General features: G+C 41.9%; 1 protein-coding gene across 1 annotated transcript in view; it reads left to right on the forward strand.

The window, feature by feature from the left end:
- Positions 1 to 4,065: 4,065 nt before the first annotated feature.
- COL5A2 (collagen type V alpha 2 chain) overlaps positions 4,066 to 18,447 on the forward strand; it is a 335,742-nt gene continuing 321,360 nt past the window's right edge. Inside the window, 1 exon segment of the mRNA XM_030208786.1 lies at positions 4,066 to 4,292. Coding sequence (XP_030064646.1) covers positions 4,205 to 4,292 — 88 coding nt within the window. The 5' untranslated portion in view covers positions 4,066 to 4,204.

Consider the following 18,447-nt stretch of genomic DNA (forward strand, 5'->3'; position numbering starts at 1 on the left):
ACCCAGCTTTATCTCTCCACAGCAGACATCACTGCAGAAACCCAGGCCAAAGTATCGGCCTACTTATCCGACATTGCTGCCTGGATGTCCAACCGCCACATGAAACTGAACATGGCCAAGACCGAGCTTATTGTCTTCCCACCCAAACCCACTTCTCCTCTCCCTCCACTCTCTATCTCAGTTGATAACACCCTCATTGCCCCTGTCTCATCTGCCTGCAACTTCGGAGTCATCTTTGACTCCTCCCTCTCCTTCTCTGCGCATATCCAGCAGATAGCCAAGACCTGTCGATTCTTCCTCTATAACATTAGCAAAATTCGCCCTTTCCTCTCTGAACACACCACCCGAACTCTCATCCACTCTCTCATTACCTCTCGCCTTGACTACTGCAACCTACTCCTCACTGGCCTCCCACTTAGCCATCTATCCCCCCTTCAGTCCGTTCAGAACTCGACTGCACGTCTTATCTTCCGCCTGGACCGATATACTCATATCACCCCTCTCCTCAAATCACTTCACTGGCTTCCAATCAGGTACCGCATACAGTTCAAGCTTCTCCTACTTACCTACAAATGCACTCGATCTGCAGCCCCCCTTACCTCTCTACCCTCATCTCCCCTTACGTTCCTACCCGTAGCCTCCGCTCTCAAGACAAATCCCTCCTTTCAGTACCCACCACCGCCAACTCCAGGCTCCGCCCTTTCTGCCTCGCCTCACCCCATGCTTGGAATAATCTCCCTGAGCCCATATGCCAGGCCCCCTCCCTGCCCATCTTCAAATCCTTACTCAAAGCCCACCTCTTCAATGTCGCCTTCGGCACCTAACCACTATACCTCTATTCAAGAAATCTAGACTGCACCAACTTGACATTTCGTCCTTTAGATTGTAAGCTCCTTTGAGCAGGGACTGTCCTTTTTGTTAAATTGTACAACGCTGCGTAACCATAGTAGCGCTCTAGAAATGTTAAGTAGTAGTAGTAGTGGTCGCCAGTGAGACCCGATATTCAATGCTGGGCTATTTCTGGTGACCAGCATTGACTATTCAGCTTATTTTTGGCCAGTTTGAACTTAACCAGCTAAGCCATAATTCTGCACTGGCCGGTTACGTTTATAGCAGCAAAAGATAGGCCTGCTATTTTGGCCATTGATACACTGAATATTAGTGGATAGCCTTTTATATCGAGCGATATAACTGGTTAGTCGCTAAGTGCTGACTGGGAATATTCAGGAGGAGATAACCGGCTCTCACTTAATATTTGTGGATAGTCATTTAAGTGCTATTTTACAAGCCAGGAGCTGTTCCTGGCCGGTTAAATTGCACTGAATATGAAACTTCTCCCCAAACTGCCTTCACCCCCCCCCCCCCCCCACAAGAACGCCTCTGGCTTCATCTAGAAGCTTGTAGGCTGTAGAGAGTAAGTTTTTCTCATATTGTGTGGACAATTATATATACACCTATTTTTTCACACACACGTTTTTCAAAATGACTCCTCCTATTGTCATAAATTCTAACCAGTCAATATTCAGCCAGCGACGGTGAACTTCTTGGCGTTGGGATTTATGTGGGTCCTGGCTGATATTCATCAGAGAACAGTTTAAGGGGACAGCGCTATTTCCTTCCTTCCCCTTCCAATAAAGAAGGCCTCCTTTCTTACATCCTCCTGAAGTCCAAGGCCACAAGTCTTCCCTTCCTCCTAATGAACAGTGTCCCCTCCGGAAGAACAAAATTGCCCTTCCCTCAAGAGCAAGTCCCCCATCTTCCATTCCTTCTCCCTGATGAACAAGGCCCTCAAATCTTCCTTTCCCTGAAGAGCAAGGTCCCCCCATCTTCCCTGTTACCTCCAAATGAACATGCCCCCCTCTCATAGCTCCTCATCCCTAGTAGGCCCCCCTGGGCCTACCATTCCAGCCGTAGATGGTAAAGTGGTCTTCAGGCAGGAGCAATACCACTTGCTCTTGTCCAGGCCGACTCCATTGTCAAAATGACTGCTGCAACCTCTAGTGGCAGTCTTGCGTTAGTGTGGTAGTACCATGAAACTGCCATAAGTTCACAGCAGCCATTTTAATGATGGAGCTGGCCTGGGCCAGAGCAAGTGGGCATCACTCCTGCCTGAACACAACTTTACCACCGATGGTAGGCCCAGAGGCAACCAGAGGTTTGGGGTAGGGCAAAGGGAAGACAGGGGCCATGCTCTTCAGGGGAGGGAAAATGGGGGCCTTGTTCATCAAGGGAAAGGGAAGGAAGAAGGGGGGCCTTGCTCTTCCAAGGGGGTTTGGGAGGGAAGGGCAGTCTTGTTCTTTGGGAGTGTGGGATGGGACAGCACAGTCAGCTTTGGGCCTGTACCAGAAGTTATGATGTGCCAGCTGATACGGCACCTGCATAGCTAACCAAGAAAAGTTAGGTCTGCTATTTTTGTGGTTCTACGTGCCTGATTAGTTATGCAGGCAATGGCACTGAATATTGCCAGCACCCACATGAGTCCTCCCCAACTTCTCTCTTGGGACACCCGGTCTCTTTTTGGACTGCACAGCTGCAGTCTCTGGGAGTATTCAGTGGCACTGCCCAGTTAAGAGCTGCTGAATATCTGTGGCAGAATGCCATTTTAGTGGGCAGGAGCCTCTCCTGCCTGGTTAAAAATAATTTTGAATATCGACCCCTAAATTATTATAGCAGCTGTAATGGCTGTGCCAGGGGGTTAATAAAGTACATTGGTTTTTATGACATACAAAATATCACATTGTTCTATAATTCTTAGTACAACTTAAAAACATAGGTGCCAGGTCTCTGAAGTGGTTGCTTGAGCATTCCTAATATTAGACAAACTCTATTCTGTCAAGGGGAAAGGAAGCTTGTGTTTAGCATCCCCAGTGAACCTTTTACAAAGGCATGCTAACGTTTTTAGTGCATGCTAAAATTAAAATTTCTTATAAAATACTAGTAAAAAAGGCCCCTTTCTGACACAAATGAAACGGGCGCTAGCATGTTTTTCCTCGGAGTGTGTATGTTTGAGAGAGTGTATGTGAGAGTGACTGTGTGTGTGAGAGAGAGAGTGAATGTGCGAGTGTTTGTGTGTGTGTGAGAGAGAGAGTGTGAGTCTGGGTGCGAGTGTGTCTGTGAGAGAGAGTGTGTATGTGTGAGAATGAGAGTGTGTGCAAGTGCGTATGTGAGACACAGTGTGAGAGAGAGAGTGTGTTTCACACAGATACAGTGTGTGCGAGAGAGAGAATGTGTGTGAGACACAGACTCTCCGTGAGACTGAGTGTATGAGACCAAGAGAGTGTGTGAGTGATTGTGTGACACATAGAGAGTGAATGTGATACAGTGTGAGACATAGAGTGTGTGAGAGACAGCGTGTGAGAGAGAGAGTGTGTGTGTGACAGAGATACCTCCCCCCCTTCTCTGGTGTCAGGCCCCCCCCCCCTCTCTCTGGTGTCTGAGCGTTACTGTGCAGGGCGCTGAGCTCTGGCTGTGCTTCAAGGAACTGACCAATCCTATTTAATAGAATGCACCTCCAACATTCTGAAGCCGAGAAACCTCGTGTGGTTGGTCACTTCTGCTTGTGACGAATCCGGAAGTATGTGATGTCAATTCAGGAGATGGATACAGAGAGCAGGAATGCCTCAGCCATGCAGTCAGCTTCAGAATGTTGGAGGTGCGTTTTATTATATAGGATATGCCCCCAAAGATGTTGTGTAGAAAATACTTCCTTTTGGAACAGTAATTGTTGATAGATTTGACTGACATCATTTATTAATAAAATAAAGCTAATAGCACATTGAAAAATTCCCCAATGCTTGAAACTGTCTTTTCTGTACTAATCAAAAATATTCATGTATTTTATATTTACATTATTCATATGATTACAATGGAAACATTCTCTGACAGCATAAAGCACTTTAGAAAAGAGGAGTTTAAGGAAGGGTAAAACTAGCTCTGATTTGGTTGTTTACTATCAATCAGACCGTTGCTTGGCAGTGAGTGGATGACTATGAGCCTGAACAAGCTGAAAAGGGGCAGGGAACAGAGTGGAGGCAGCATTCTTCCTATTTAAAGCTGCATCACTTAAAAAAAAATTTCTGTTTGCACACTTTGTCCTGGAGCTGGTGCTGAAAAGGAAGGAGAAACTACTGGCTTAATGGTGCTACAAGAACCCTAACTTTCCGCGTCTGTTCTGCAAGTGGACCCGCATGTCTCATAATTAGACATGATTCCGTTACATCCAAGGAATGTTATAATTTTTGTAGCTTTCATAGGGCAACTTCTTACAGTAAAAGGACAAGAGGAAGAAAGTGGTAAGTAATGCCCCCCCCCCCCCCCCAATTTAATTTGCACTTGAAATGTTTCTTTCTGATAAAGTTGGGAACTTGGACTGTTGAACGGTTCCTAGAGTTTGTTTAAAAGGCTGGCAGCCTCGGAGCAGAAGTTTCCTACTGTGGTTTAATAGATCAGAAGACAAAAAAGCCCGGACTACAGGCGTAGGCAGTGCAAGGTTCAGAAGTTCCTAGCATTTGTATCTCACTCTTTCTTCTTTTTGAGCAGGGCAGAAGTCACTCCCAACTCCCCCCCCCCCCCCCCCCCCCCCCCGTGTATATACCTAACGCCTGAGCTGCGAGAATCGTGGTCATGATAATAAAATACTGTAAATGAAAACTGCTGAGATGGAACAGACCTAAGATTTGAGCATATTTCAACTAAGCAGTAAATGTTACTGAGCCCCTAGTCTGTGTGAAGGAGGATTGCAGGGTGGAGCTTTTTTTTTTTTTTGGAAATTCAATAGAGTTTACTTTTTGTTCCGGAAAAGAACACTTTTAAGTTCTGAAATATGGGTTGCATTTTTTTTCCAGCCATGGCACTGACTTTAGACTAGTTTTTGCCTGGAGATCAGGCTGGGCGCACTGTTTGGTTTATTTTATAGTGACAGCTGGGGCTGATTGATCCCAGACTTCTTGCTCGTCCCTTGGGATTTTCGCAGCCTACCCTTATGAGACGCGGGTTATCTGGAGCAGGGTAGTAATGTACACTTCATGTTCTGAAGGCAGGAAGTTTACATGCTGCTTATTTGATACGTTCGTGCAGCTTCTTTAAGCACATACAAGCAATAAAAGTTGGAGAGACTGTCCTGACAAGTCTTGGTGCTTCTTCCGAGTCTGCTTTTGAGAAGTGTTTCATTACTAATGTAAATAAATACAGCTGGACATGAACAATTTTAACTACACACTGATTATCTTTCGAGATTCACTGTACAAGAAAATACATTATAATTTACAGCTTATCATGAGGTTTAGCATAATTTTAGTTTGCGCTGCATATTGATTTGCATACGTTAGGGTAAACGCATGCAGCACAAGTATTGCTGTAAGAACCTGTGATGTCTTCTAGAAAAACTTACAGTTTTCTGAAGTGTCAAAAGCGTTTTCTAGTTGAACTTTTAAACTTCAGGCATGAATGAACTGACAAAGAAAGAAAGTAGCAGAACTAGTTGGAAATCGCCAATGCCACCAACGTGTCTTTGTCCTAACAAAACATTCTACAGGGGACTATTTTCCCCTAGAGAAATTCGTCTCGCATAAAAATGAGCAGGCTCACATTTCTCTTAATTAGTTTATAGCTAGCCTTTAAGCAGAAAATGATCTTGACAAAAACATTTGGCAGTATGGACAATGGAACTGATTCTAAGAGAACCCCCCGCCCCACCACTTATGCAGCTGTGAGCATTGGATTTAACTGTCTAGTGTTCCCTAAGCGTTAGCCCTCTAGTGGTTGGCTATTGTTAGTTCTTCCATATTGTATTATTGCAAGATGGTGAGAAAATCTCAGCTATTAGAACTAATCGGTTGTTTTCCATTTTCGTGTATCTAGCTTTATTAAACATTGCACCTGGAAAGAAACTCCTTATTAGGCATTAAAACATTTAGTTGTTTTAAATTAAGTAGAAGATATATCAGCCAGGATGTGGAGAACTCCCATTTCCTTCTCCTATGGCACTTCTCATGCTTTTTTTTTTTTTTTTGCTTCAAAAATGTCTTTGGTTATAAGGCTTACTTTTTTTTTTTTTTTTTTTTACAAAGAAGATATGAGGCCTCCTTTGAGGCTGAGTCATTCAATAACACAATTTAATTGGCAGGCTGCTGATACAAAGAATGAACACAACTTTGTGCTGTACTCAAGCTTTTCTTGGTTGGTGCACACAGGAGACCTAAAGTAATTCCCAGTTTTCAAAGGCTAGACTTTCTTAATTTTTAATTTGCTATTCTATCTATATTTATTTATTGCAATCCCCTTTTCTTTGAAGTAAGTGATGTTTCACTGTGACTTGTAATGCTCAATGGCTAGTGATTCCAGTTTTTGAGTAAAGAAGCATTTACACCTTTTCGGTAGACTTTAAGCTGGCTCTTTCTTTTCTTGTGACATTCTATTTTTCTAGTCCAGTATACTTTAACAGTAATCATTAGTCCTATAATTGAACTAGAAGCATTCCTCTAGTTTCTATAAATGTCATTACTTCCATCCTGGCCCTCATCTCTCTCTTTTCCGCTACACTTGGGCTGTAAGGAATTAAGTTTGAGCAGGAATGAGCTGCCTTACTAGGGAGTTAATTCAGCATTGCTCGAATAGTGAAAATCAAAAATATTATTTTATAACCTAGTGGTAATATTATCTAAGACAAAATATATTGAAACCCAGGTCCTAGTAACCATAAACTTATGTATAACATGGGTGGGAAAAGAATATTCATAAAAATTTTGGACATAAATTTATAACAGTGAAAAAGAGTATTTTTTTAAGAATTCAAGGGAGATTCTTATGATATTTTGGTTTAACAATCATTATTATGTTGCAAATATGATTCACTTCTCCTGAGGCAGCCATTGCTACGAAACATGGGCATGTTGAACACATGTCACTCACTTCATGTTTGGCATATTTAAACACAGGATAAGGAAGAGTATTCCCAGGGCCAGTGTTAAGCATTCTGGGGCCTAGAGCAGAAGGCTGCATCTCCTTCAACTTTAAGCAGCCTTAGGGGCTCCTTGTAGCATAGGGGCCCAGGGCAGTTGCCCTTATTTAATGCCCTTGATGCCAGCCCTGAGTACTCTCATTAAGATATCCAAGCTAAGTTGGATTATTTTGGGATAGTTTTGCAAGATGTTGAATGAATTTTATAGTGTTATGAAATATTTATTATTTGTGTGATGATTACATTCTGAAAAAGATATATGAACTTTTTATGACCGTATATTATGCACTACATTATAAATAAATCTGATTACCAGGACTTGTGTTTGCATACATTTTAATTAGGGAGTTAAGTAGTTACATCATGGGACAGAGGACTTTCTCCTTTTCAGTGGCTATCTTTAGCTTTTGAAAAAGTGGGTTGTCTTGTAAGATTAGATCAGGGGAAGGACTTAGCTCTGATGCAGAAAACTGAAGGATTATATATAGCTAGTTAGATTTTGGTTAGCAATATTTCATTTTCAGCTGCAAACCTAGACATCCACATTCAGCTCAAGAGGTGCTTAACTTACATTCACAGTCATGCTGGATAACTTACTGGTGTGCATACATAAACTGTAATATTATAGTCCTGGATTGACCTACCTGGGTTGGCCTAGTAGAACAGGCCAAGAGTAACCTGTTCTGAACATCTACAGCTGCAGTTAGTTACAATGTTTATAGTCTGCTATTACCAAAATGTAGTTCTAAGCGGATAACAATAAGAGGAATTAGACTATGCATCTAGGATCATATATTATTCAGAACATATATCCTAAAAAGGTAGGTTTTGAGCATCTTCTTAAAACAATCAGAACTAGACAAAGCTTTAATACCATTCAGAAACTGTGACCAAAAGGTTAATGTTTGATACATGAAAACTGTGAAATATTTTCCAATAGCGCATACCTTTAGGGCTGGGGAAAGTTATCAGATTAAAATGCTGTACAAGGTGTAGTCTCCCATAAACCAATCTATAGATCTACATATTAGTGTCAGCGTATAGCCTAGAATAGCTCCATACAATATCCTAAATACTAGGCTACTTAATTTGAACATAATTCGGGCCTTCACTGGGAGCCAATGAATCAGTACATAGAATGTAGTAATGTGTGAAGAAACTTTCAAGGAGAAAATCAAACAGATGGCAGTGTGTTGTATAGTTTGCAAATGTTTTAAAAGACTCTTAGCCACTCCTAAACAAACTATATTACAGTAATCCAATTTACTCAATATTAAAGACTGGACTACCAATCTAAACTGCTCTCAGTGAAGGTATTTTGTGATTCTTCTCAATTTCTACATTACCCCAAATCAGCTCTTTGTCAGATGATTTATTTGTTCCAGCATGGCCAACATACTATCAATAATAACACCCAAGATTTTAACTGATCTCTTCATCTTGGTTGGCGCATGACAGTATCTCCCTTCTCATCATATACCAGTCCCTAAGATTTCTGGCCAAATCTCATTTGTTTCTTTGCTAGTTTTAAGATGACTTGGTGCTGTTCGATCAGACTCACTATCAAGTCATCCCACCCTCGTTGCAACTGGTTGTCTCTCTAAGATTCTTACTGCGTTCTTTAGCCTTTGGGCCTTTGTTTCCTTGATCTACACAAGCTCAGTCATATAGTCCAATACTTGGATCTGTAAAGTAGCAGTCTTTTTCTCCAAGTCTTTTCTAGTCTTCTTCCTCCTGTTTCTGGAACTTGCCCTTCTTTTGTTACAGATGATAGATTTTGAGGCTAATGCCTAGTTTCTAGTGATTCTCTTAACATCCCGTTAGTATCTTGTAACTGGGACTCCAGCATGTAGATTTAACTGATCAGTCATCCTCAGTGCTTGAAACAATACATTGACCTTGTGTAGTGCTTCCACTAACCTTTAGCTTTGCTCTGTAAACTGTGTTCCAGTTTGTCAAATCTACCGCACTATGGCTTGGAACTCTTAACTGTTTCGTAGCTGTCTTTGATTAAATTCATGTTCTTCTTTTCCCTGAAGTTGTTTTTCCACTTCTTGGCACTTATTCTCCAGGTCTTGTTTGTCCTGTAAATTTGCTTCATCCATTCAGCTTGCTCCAGCAGCTCAGACAGACTGTTTTGTGAACATGCACTTATTTCATTTCTTGAATCTATGATTTCTGCATTTCTGTTTCTTTATCTACCATTATCTATAATGATATCGCTTCTTCTTTTGTATCTGAAGTTTGAGTTGATTAGCCATAGACTTGAGTTTTCTTCTGTGCTAACCTGGGAATCTAGTCCCAGTTTGCTATGCATCTGCTGCCTCTACTTGTTCCAAAGCAATCTGTAGATTTGTTTTCTGCCTTTCATATTCAGCCATCTGCTTTTGGAGATGTTTATAGTCTATGTCCAGTTTCCAGAGGCATTCCTCAATGTCTGTGAGAAGGATCTTGGGTTTGACTTGACCCTTTTCCTGTGCCAGTCTGTTCTCAAGCAAGTCCTTTTCCTTTTGATTCTTGGTTTGCACATAGCAGTACTTCTGGAGAATCTTCTGAAGTTCATTACTTGGCTGTCTAACCTCTTCATTGATTGTAGCACAGTTGCTATGGAAACAGGCAGCTTCTGATGTAACTCATTCCATTTCTATGACCCACTCTTCAGTCATTCTATGGCTTCTAACTGCTGCTCCACTATCTACTTCAGGTAGTTTTCTTCTGCTTACTTTCCATGTATGACCACAATCTTTTGTTTCCTTTCAAATTCATTTTTTTGGAGGGGGTTTCCACTTTCATTTTTTTTTTTAGTCAGAACTGAAACATGACAAGTTTAGAAGTTGCTTTTTCTCTAACTTCTGTGGTGAATGCTCCCCTAGTTCAATGAGGTTGTCCCTCAGCTCATCTAGTTATTGAGATTTTCCATCTTCAGGAATGTGCTGGTATCAGCAACTTGACTCTCTCCAGGTTGTCATGAGAAGGATCCATTAGACGTCATCATTAGTTCAGGGCCAGTGCATAGACATTGGGCACCCTAGGTGACCCTTCAGCCTTGCATCCCCCCCCCCAATAGCTTCTAGATCCTCCTACAAGATGCTAATAATTAAACTCAACAATCATGATTAGCTCAGTATTATTCCTCCCAGAATGATCCTTTAAAAATATATAATTATGCATCATACTCTTACATACTGAACAATTCAAAGCTCAGCTTGATGATTTACCACCCTTTCCCAAGCAGATGTTTCCATAGATGACCAATTAGTTTTCCTAATGGTTAAGTTGACCCTTTCTTTGTTCCAGTACTTCTTTTATGATGCCTGCCCTTGTACTTCATCAGTGATGCTGCATCATTATTTGCTATTGGCAGCCCTATACAGCTCCTTGTCACAAAGACAAAACAAGTCATCAATAAGGCAAAAGGGAGGGTTACCTTGTTGCCTTGTTTTTCGAATTGTGCACGGTGAAGTACCGGAGTGCATGGTAAGTCTGATACAATTATCATATAGAACTATTACACCTGGATCTAGATGTTTTCTACTTTTACAATATCCAGACCCAAAACAGGCGGTTTATAAACAGATTTTCTGTGGCATATTTGATTATTGGACTGCTAGCCACTAGAATGAATTACCTTTTGATCTAAGAAGGCAATCTGATTATAAGGTTTTTCGAAAACTGTCGAAAACCTTCTTGTTTAAATTTTTTTTATTGTGACTGTTATTTTTCTTGACGGTTAGTTGACTATCATGTGTAATATTCCTGGAGTTGGTCCAGTTTACTCTTTTGTGAACCACACTGAACGTTTGTAGTAAGTGTGAGATACAAGTGTCGTTTATTATTATTATTATTTTCACCCCATTTCTTTTTTTCTGAGATGCCTCTGGGATTCCTTTTACCCAGACTATTCCCATATACATATTTTCTTCTTATTGTCATTCCTCCCTCCCTCCCTCCCTCCCTCCCTCCCTCCCTCCATTCCTTATAAAATTCCTCATGGATAAAACTGCTCATCATGTGGTAAAGACAAGGTGAAGCCTATCCTGTGCCTCAGTGGAAACCTCTGGTGCTTGTGCCATCTTGGGCTGCTGCCTCCTAGTGCTGTTCTCAATAACACTCTGTTCTGTACAGGCTCTGCCTAGCACCTGAGTTCATGAGCATGCCAGGTGCACTTTAACAAATATGGGCTTTCCAGTGCAGCTAATGAAGTGTGCTGAATACCGCCTGGAGTCTAAGAAAGACTGAGGTTTGGATCTAGTGGCCCTTTCAGTGAGGTACTTTATAAATTAGAGTAAAGTGTAAAAGGAAGGTTAACAGTTACCCTGAGGCTAAAGGTTATCCCATGCTGGGCCCAATGGATATACTTGTGAATGTGGAAGACAAGAAGGAGGAGGGAATAATACCTTAACTGGATCCACTTTGGATAGTTCAGGGCTGGAGACCTAGCTGAGACCAGTTTCCTACTACCCTCCCTTGTCTCTAATGGGAGCTGCTATCTTTTGGACCTGTAATTTTGGAAAGTGGGGAGCAGTTGCCTGCAATGCCTAACATGGAATGAGAGGACTTGGTCATGGTGTGAAGAGTTTAATATAAGAAGCTATTCATTATAAAAGGGTATTGAGGGATGTTCCCTTAGTGAGTGTTGTTTCTCTGGCAGAATGAGGAGAAGGGATAGGGTGGAAGAGAGAATGGTGTTCCTGCTGTGTCATTCAGAAAAGTCTCTAATTTTAGAATTGTTGAGGCCTATATCCAGGATGGAAAGACTTTATCTGGATGTCTGACTCAGCCTTCTGTGTTTTCTGGGAAAGGTGCAGCAAAAATTGCATCCTTACACAATCGCATTGTTAAATGTAAGACTATTCATGATCTGGAGAATAGGGTAGAAGTTTTAGAATCCTATCATTCAGTATGAAGGGGAATCTTATGCTGCAGGATAGATCTGAACATCTAAATTTGGTACTGTACAATAATTAGTACTTTTTAAATGTTCTATAGAAAGGTTGATCTCTCATTGGAAATGCTTGAAACTTAAATTCAAGATGTTTTGTAACTCCATCCTGAGACCTTCTTTTCCAAATACCAAATACCGTGAGGAGGCAGGGAGAGGAGCAAGGTGGAATGGATCAACTGGTGTCACAGGATAAACTAAACTCAATGGATTTACTTGAGATTTCCATTGAAGAGACTGAATAGAACTATTTTGATTACCACATTTCTTAAATGAAAATTGGAAAACAGGATACTGAGCTAGATGGACCGTTGGTCTGACCCAGTATGGCTACTCTTATGTTCTTATGTAAATCTGCTGATAGAAATATGGTTTTGTGTCTGTTTTTCAGATATAGAGAGGTTCCTTTCTTTGCTCCTAAGATAAATGTTTGTTCTGATGTTTCATCTCATACCCAGGCAAGTAGTCGGGAGTTTCTTTTGTTGAAACCTCTGTCTACTTCTGTAGGTATGAGTTTCTTTTTTTAAATTTCTTAGAAAGTGCTGTGTCAAATCTCAATGAAAATCATAAGTGTTTTATGATCCCTTGCAAATGAGTAGGGCAATTCAATAACTGGGATGTGCAGTTACACATGTGTTGCATGCATAAGTGGTGCCTTAATTAGCACATGCAAACACATATAAGTGCTATAGCACATAACTGCAAGTGGGTGTAGATGGGGCAGAGTATGGGCAGGCCATGGGTGTATCACTAATTGACACAAACAATTTATAGAATACTATCAGTTATACACGTTGCATGGTGCACTTAGACATGCCAACTTTTGCCAGCCATTGACTTAGCATAAGTGGTCATGCCTAAAGTTTGATGCACCAGTGTGGCTTTACACCACTATTCTATAATGGCTTAGGCATGCCCAGATGCCATTATAGAACTGGAGCTCAGCAGGTATTTATTTATTTATTTGTTACATTTGTATCCCACATTTTCCCAGCTATTTGCAGGCTCAAGGTGGCTTACATAGCGCCGGAGAGGTGTTTACAAGCTCCGGGGTAAACAAATAAAAAGTGATGTTGTGGTAGGATAAAGATAAAGTTCATGTGGTACTGCCACATTAGGGGATCATTCAACGGAAGAATTATGTTATGTCCATTACGTTCTATTGATGTTGTGTCGCGGGGAATCTGTTGGTTATGTTGGGTCGGTAGGATATGCTTTTTTAAATAAGTGAGTTTTTAGCGTTTTTCTGAATTGTAGGTGGTCATAAGTAGTTTTCAGGGCTTTTGGCAGTGCGTTCCATAGTTGTACGCTGATGTAAGAGAAACTGGATGTTTATGTTGATTTATATTTGAGTCGATTGCATCATGGGTAGAGTAGATTTAAGTATGAACGTGTTGATTCAGATGTATTCCTGGATGGAAGGTCAATTAGTTCTGTCATGTATCCCGATGCTTCACCGTAGATAATTTTGTGAATCATAGTGCATATTTTGAAGGCAATGCATTCTTTGATTGGAAGGTACTATTGTGACTCCTAAATCAAGGCACTAAGGGACCCTTTTACTAAGCGGCGGTAAGCCCAATTCAGACTTACCACTTGCTATTCTGGAACTACTGCCAGGCTATCGCAGCAACCCAGCGGTAATCCCCATCGCCAGCTTGCACCATTTCCGGCACTATAAAAAAATGTACTATTTTTGTAGCACCGGTGTTTACCCAGCGATAATCGGGCAGTGCCGCAGGCTGCCCGGTTACTGCCGGGTTAGTTTGGGAGCCCTTACCGCCACCTCAATGGGTGGTGGTAATTGCACCCCCCCCCCCCCCCTGAAATGGCTGTTTAGTAAGTGGTTCACTTACTGCATAGCCATTTCTTTTTTAAAAAATAAACAGCTTTTTACCTGCTGTGGTAAAAATGGGCCTCAGTGCATGTCAAAAACACGTGTATGATTCTAGTACAGGCCCCCTTTTACCGCAGCTTAATAAAAGGGCCCCCAAGTTATGGAATTGCACTCACAACATTTTCTTCATGATAAATCAAAGAGAGGATAATGAAGGATCTGTATTAATGTTTCTGTGTGTCTGGCCTATTTGAGGTATTGAATGGGAAAACTGTGATGGTAGGAATGCCTTGGAGCTATTTTGCTCATTTTCTTCATAGTAACATTTTTCTTTTTTAGTTATGTGGTGCTCTTGTTATTCTGTCAATAGGGGATTTTTGGTTGTAACTGCTCATTCTGTTTTTCCTTTTTATGTAATCACTAGTAAACAAGGCCCGTTTCTGGGAGAGATGAAACGGGTGCTAGCAAGGTTTTGGGACAGGGGGAGATGGGGTTTGTAGGCTGTTGAGGCATGTGGAGCAACACAGCTGTCCCCGAAGCACCCTGCAGGCATGGGGAGGTAGCGTTTGTAGCCTCGTGACCCGTGTCCCCCGACCCCCCTCAAGGTACCTGCGAGGTCCGATCGAGTTTGTTTACTTTCCAGCAGTGTGCTCCGCAGATCACGTGGAGCTCCGTAGTTTGCTGCAGTGTGCCTTGCGACCCCTGTCCCCCGACCCCCCTCGAGGTACCTGCGAGGTCCAATCATGTTTGTTTATTTTCCAGCAGTGTGCAGATCACATGGAGCTCCATAGTTTGCTGCAGTGTGCCTCGCGACCCGTGTCCCCTGACCTCCCTCGAGGTACCTGCGAGGTCCAATCGCATTTGTTTACTTTCCAGCACAGTGTGCAGATCGCGTGGAGCTCTGTAGTTTACTGCAGTGTGGTCCGCCCTCGTCGTCATGATGTTGTGACGCGAGGGCGGGGCATACGGCACTTCAGAGTTCTGGCTTCCGTTTTTGAGGCTTGGGCAAACCGGATATCTCTGGCGCCTCACAGTTCCGGTTTTGAGGGGCTTTTGAGGCTTCATTTAGAACGTTGGGGTTGCGAATTATGTCTGGAAGGGGCGTGGCTGAGGGCGGGTCCTGAGTGACAGTGAGTGGTGAGTGGTGCACAGTGAGTGTTGTTGGCAGCCAGCCTAGTGCTTCAGTGTTTCCCTCCCACAGAGTGAGCCAGGTGAGAATTATTATATAGGATATTTGGAGGTGTTGTCACCATTTCAGTGTATTGATTTTTGCTTCATTTTTCAAACAAAATTATCGCCATAAATCAGGTAAAAGGGAAAGATATCAACAACTTTGTTACATCTTTCTTTCTGCTGAGATGATCCTGATGTTCTTTGCTGTCTAACTCTTCTCTAGTACAACTCTTCCAATGGCTAATCTTGCCAACAGAATTCCTGAAAAATTATACTCCTCCCATGGACTCTGCAAAGCACAGGGCTACCTAATATAGGTACAAAGTGGCAGCATGCTAAATTTGAACTACCACTGGCCCAACGTGGCCGCCGGCAGTAGTTCCGGGTCGAACGCGTGCCATTTCCGGTGCTCCAGAAAATTTTTATTCTTTTCTAGTGCAGCGGTAAACTGGCGGTAATCGGACATCGCCGTGTGCTGCCCATTTACTGCTGGTTTACTACAGGAGCCCTTACTACCGCCTCAATGGATGGCTGTAAGTGCTGTCTACTGCATGGCCGTGCAGTAAGAGTTTATCTTACCGTGTGGCCATTTTTTGAGGGGCTTCTTACCCACTTCAGGAGCCTTTTTCCCACAGCTTAGTAAAAGGACCCCATAATTAACTGCTGAATTGAACATGGTAACTAAAGCAGAGCAGTTAATACCACCTCAATAGGTGTAGCTAAATGCAGCATGTTATCTGTTCAATTAAGGTGTGGTCAAGAAATTTTCTCTGCAATAACTAAATGGTGGAATACTGAAAGGGTCCCCAACAGGGGGTTTGCAGTTACTGTGTATTTTTAAATTGGTCCATTAATCCACAATAACAGGAAAACTTTACCATGTTTTTATAAACATGACTGAGCCAGGGAAAGCTTGGTGTTAAAACAGCAGGGCCATCTGGATGGAGCGAAGCCTCTTGAGAGTTGTTAGAATTGGGGGTGTGTGGGGGTATAGGGAACCCAAAGACAATCTATAAAATAAAGGGTGAGCAAGCAATACAGAATGCAACAGTGACATTTCTTTCCTCAAAACTAACCAGTATAGTTATGACAGTTTGTAAAAACTCTGTATCTGCATGATGTTCCAGATGAGAAGTAGATGTCAGAGAATGAATCAGTAACGATATTTTATAGTACAAATAAGCTTTAAACATGGGCTCTTCAGATCCTGCCATGCATATATTAATCGACAGAGAGGCCCAGATCCGTAGCCTACCCTGGATTTTCAAAGCTGATTCTCATAGGAAGTGTATCTTTTATTTTTGTTGCTAGCTGTGTAAAGTGTCCACCTTATTACATTGGTATAGTACTACACACACTATCAATATTAAAAAAAATAAAATTTGTTATGACATACACATATAGGTAAAGATTAAAATACGAAGAGGACAATTTTCAATAGTTTATTTATCTATTTATTTGTACACTTGTTGTAGCACCTTCCAAATGACTATCCGGTCAGTTTATAATATGAGAGTGAAATTAACAGTTACATGATACAACAATTAGAACTAAAAACAAAAGGATGGGGAATGAATTTCACAACAATAAGTTTCCAAAACTCAGGTAAAACTGGAATAGAAAAGGAAAAGAAAAACTTATTAAAAAATGACATAACTCTAAATGTTAAAAGATTGTTCAAGTTGCAGGAAACTTGGAGCTCCATGGGTGCTTTGTACCTCTGGGCCTGCAAGCCAGTTTTCAATAGAAAACTCCCAATGGCCACTAGTGGAACTCTTTGCCGGAGGAGGTGGTAACAGCAGCTAGTGTATCTGGGTTTAAAAAACGTTTGGACAAATTCCTGGAGGAAAAGTCCATAGTCTGCTGTTAAGACAGACATGGGAAGCAACTGCTTGCCCTGGGATTTGTAGTATGGAGTGTTGCCATGATTTGGATTTCTGCAAGGTACTTGTGACCTGTCTTGGCCATTGTTTGGAAAACAGGGTACTGGGCTAGATGGACCATTGGTCTGACCTAGTATGACTACTCTTATGTTCTTATGACAGTTTTACTCTGCTGCACACTGGGTTGAACAATTTTGGGGCAATTCTATAAACTGGTGCCTAGAGGTACATCAAGGGCATATCTTACTAAACTGCGCTAGCGAATCTCGTGCGACAAATGTGATGCAGCCATTCAAAATGAATGGGCCACGGTGGCATTTGCCACACCAGGAATCGGTAGGCAGTTTAGCAAAAGAGACCCTTAATGTGCCATTAATTGATAGATGTCTATGTGCATGAGGAGCTATTATATAAGGTAGCATCTAAATACCATAGTATCTAACTGCAAGGGGGGGGGGATACATATGGGTGAATCATGGGTGGATCTCCCAGTTACATAGGTAGATTAAATTAAACACATCACTTGGTGCACTTAGGTATGTCGACATATGCCTGACATTGGCATGGTGTAAGAGGGCGCTCCTAGCCCAAGTAGTGCCAATGGTGACATATGCTAATATTCTACACAACTGGAGTCTGCTCGGCATCAGGCTTTCTTCTTTTTATGGCTCTCTCAATCCATTCAGAACTGTCATTTTAAAAAAATTTAGGGAGTCTTTTACTAAGGCATGCTCACGTTTTTAATGAGTTCTAAAATTCTGGGTGCTCTAAATGTTAGAGACGCCAATGCATTCCTATGGGCATCTCTAACTTTTAGCGCACCCACAATTTTAGCGTGAGCTAAAAACATGAGCGCGCCTTAGTAAAAGATGCCCTTAGGGCCCAGTTTACTAAGCCATGCTGTAGGCACGCAAACGTTTTAGCGTGTGTTAACACTAGAGACACCCATAGGAATATAATGGGTGTCTCTAGCATTAGTGTGTGCTAATGTTTAGCAAAAACTAAAAAGTTAGCGCCTACAGCATGGCTTAGTAAACGAGGTTGTCAGTGCCACGTTCAAAGCTTGGCTGTTTCAGCAAGCATTTAATCCCACATAAAGCTTTACCGTTTCCTACCCAGCTTCCTGCAATACTTCCTTTTCCTTTCTCCCGTCCCCTTCTTTTATTTTATGTGTGATTGTCTCTTGTATGATTGGGATCACCAATCGCTGCCCTATCAGTTTTTGTAGTTCTTTTCTGTTTCCTTTATTTTTAGAATTGTGTACCGCTGTGATCTGCAAGTTAGTTAATGGCGGTATAACAAACCCAAGCAAACTATAACTATAATGTTATCTTGGCTCCAAGATGTTAAATATATGACACTTAGAGGGGCATAATCGAACGAAAACATCTATCTCCATGGGCGTTTATCTCCGAGAACGGGTCCGTGAAGGGGCGGACCGAACCGTATTTTGGGAAAAAATAGACGTCCATGTTTTATTCGACAATTTGTGAGCTGGGCGTTTTTGTTTTTCAGCGATAATGGAAAATGAAAGCGCCCAGCTCAAAAACGAATAAATCCAAGGCATTTGTTCGTGGGAGGGGCCAGGAGTCGTAGTGCACTGGTCCCCCTCACATGCCAGGACACCAACCGGGCACCCTAGGGGGCACTTTTA

The sequence above is a fragment of the Microcaecilia unicolor genome, chromosome 7 (genome assembly GCF_901765095.1).
Source record: "Microcaecilia unicolor chromosome 7, aMicUni1.1, whole genome shotgun sequence".
In the NCBI taxonomy this organism is placed as follows: Eukaryota; Metazoa; Chordata; class Amphibia; order Gymnophiona; family Siphonopidae; genus Microcaecilia; species Microcaecilia unicolor.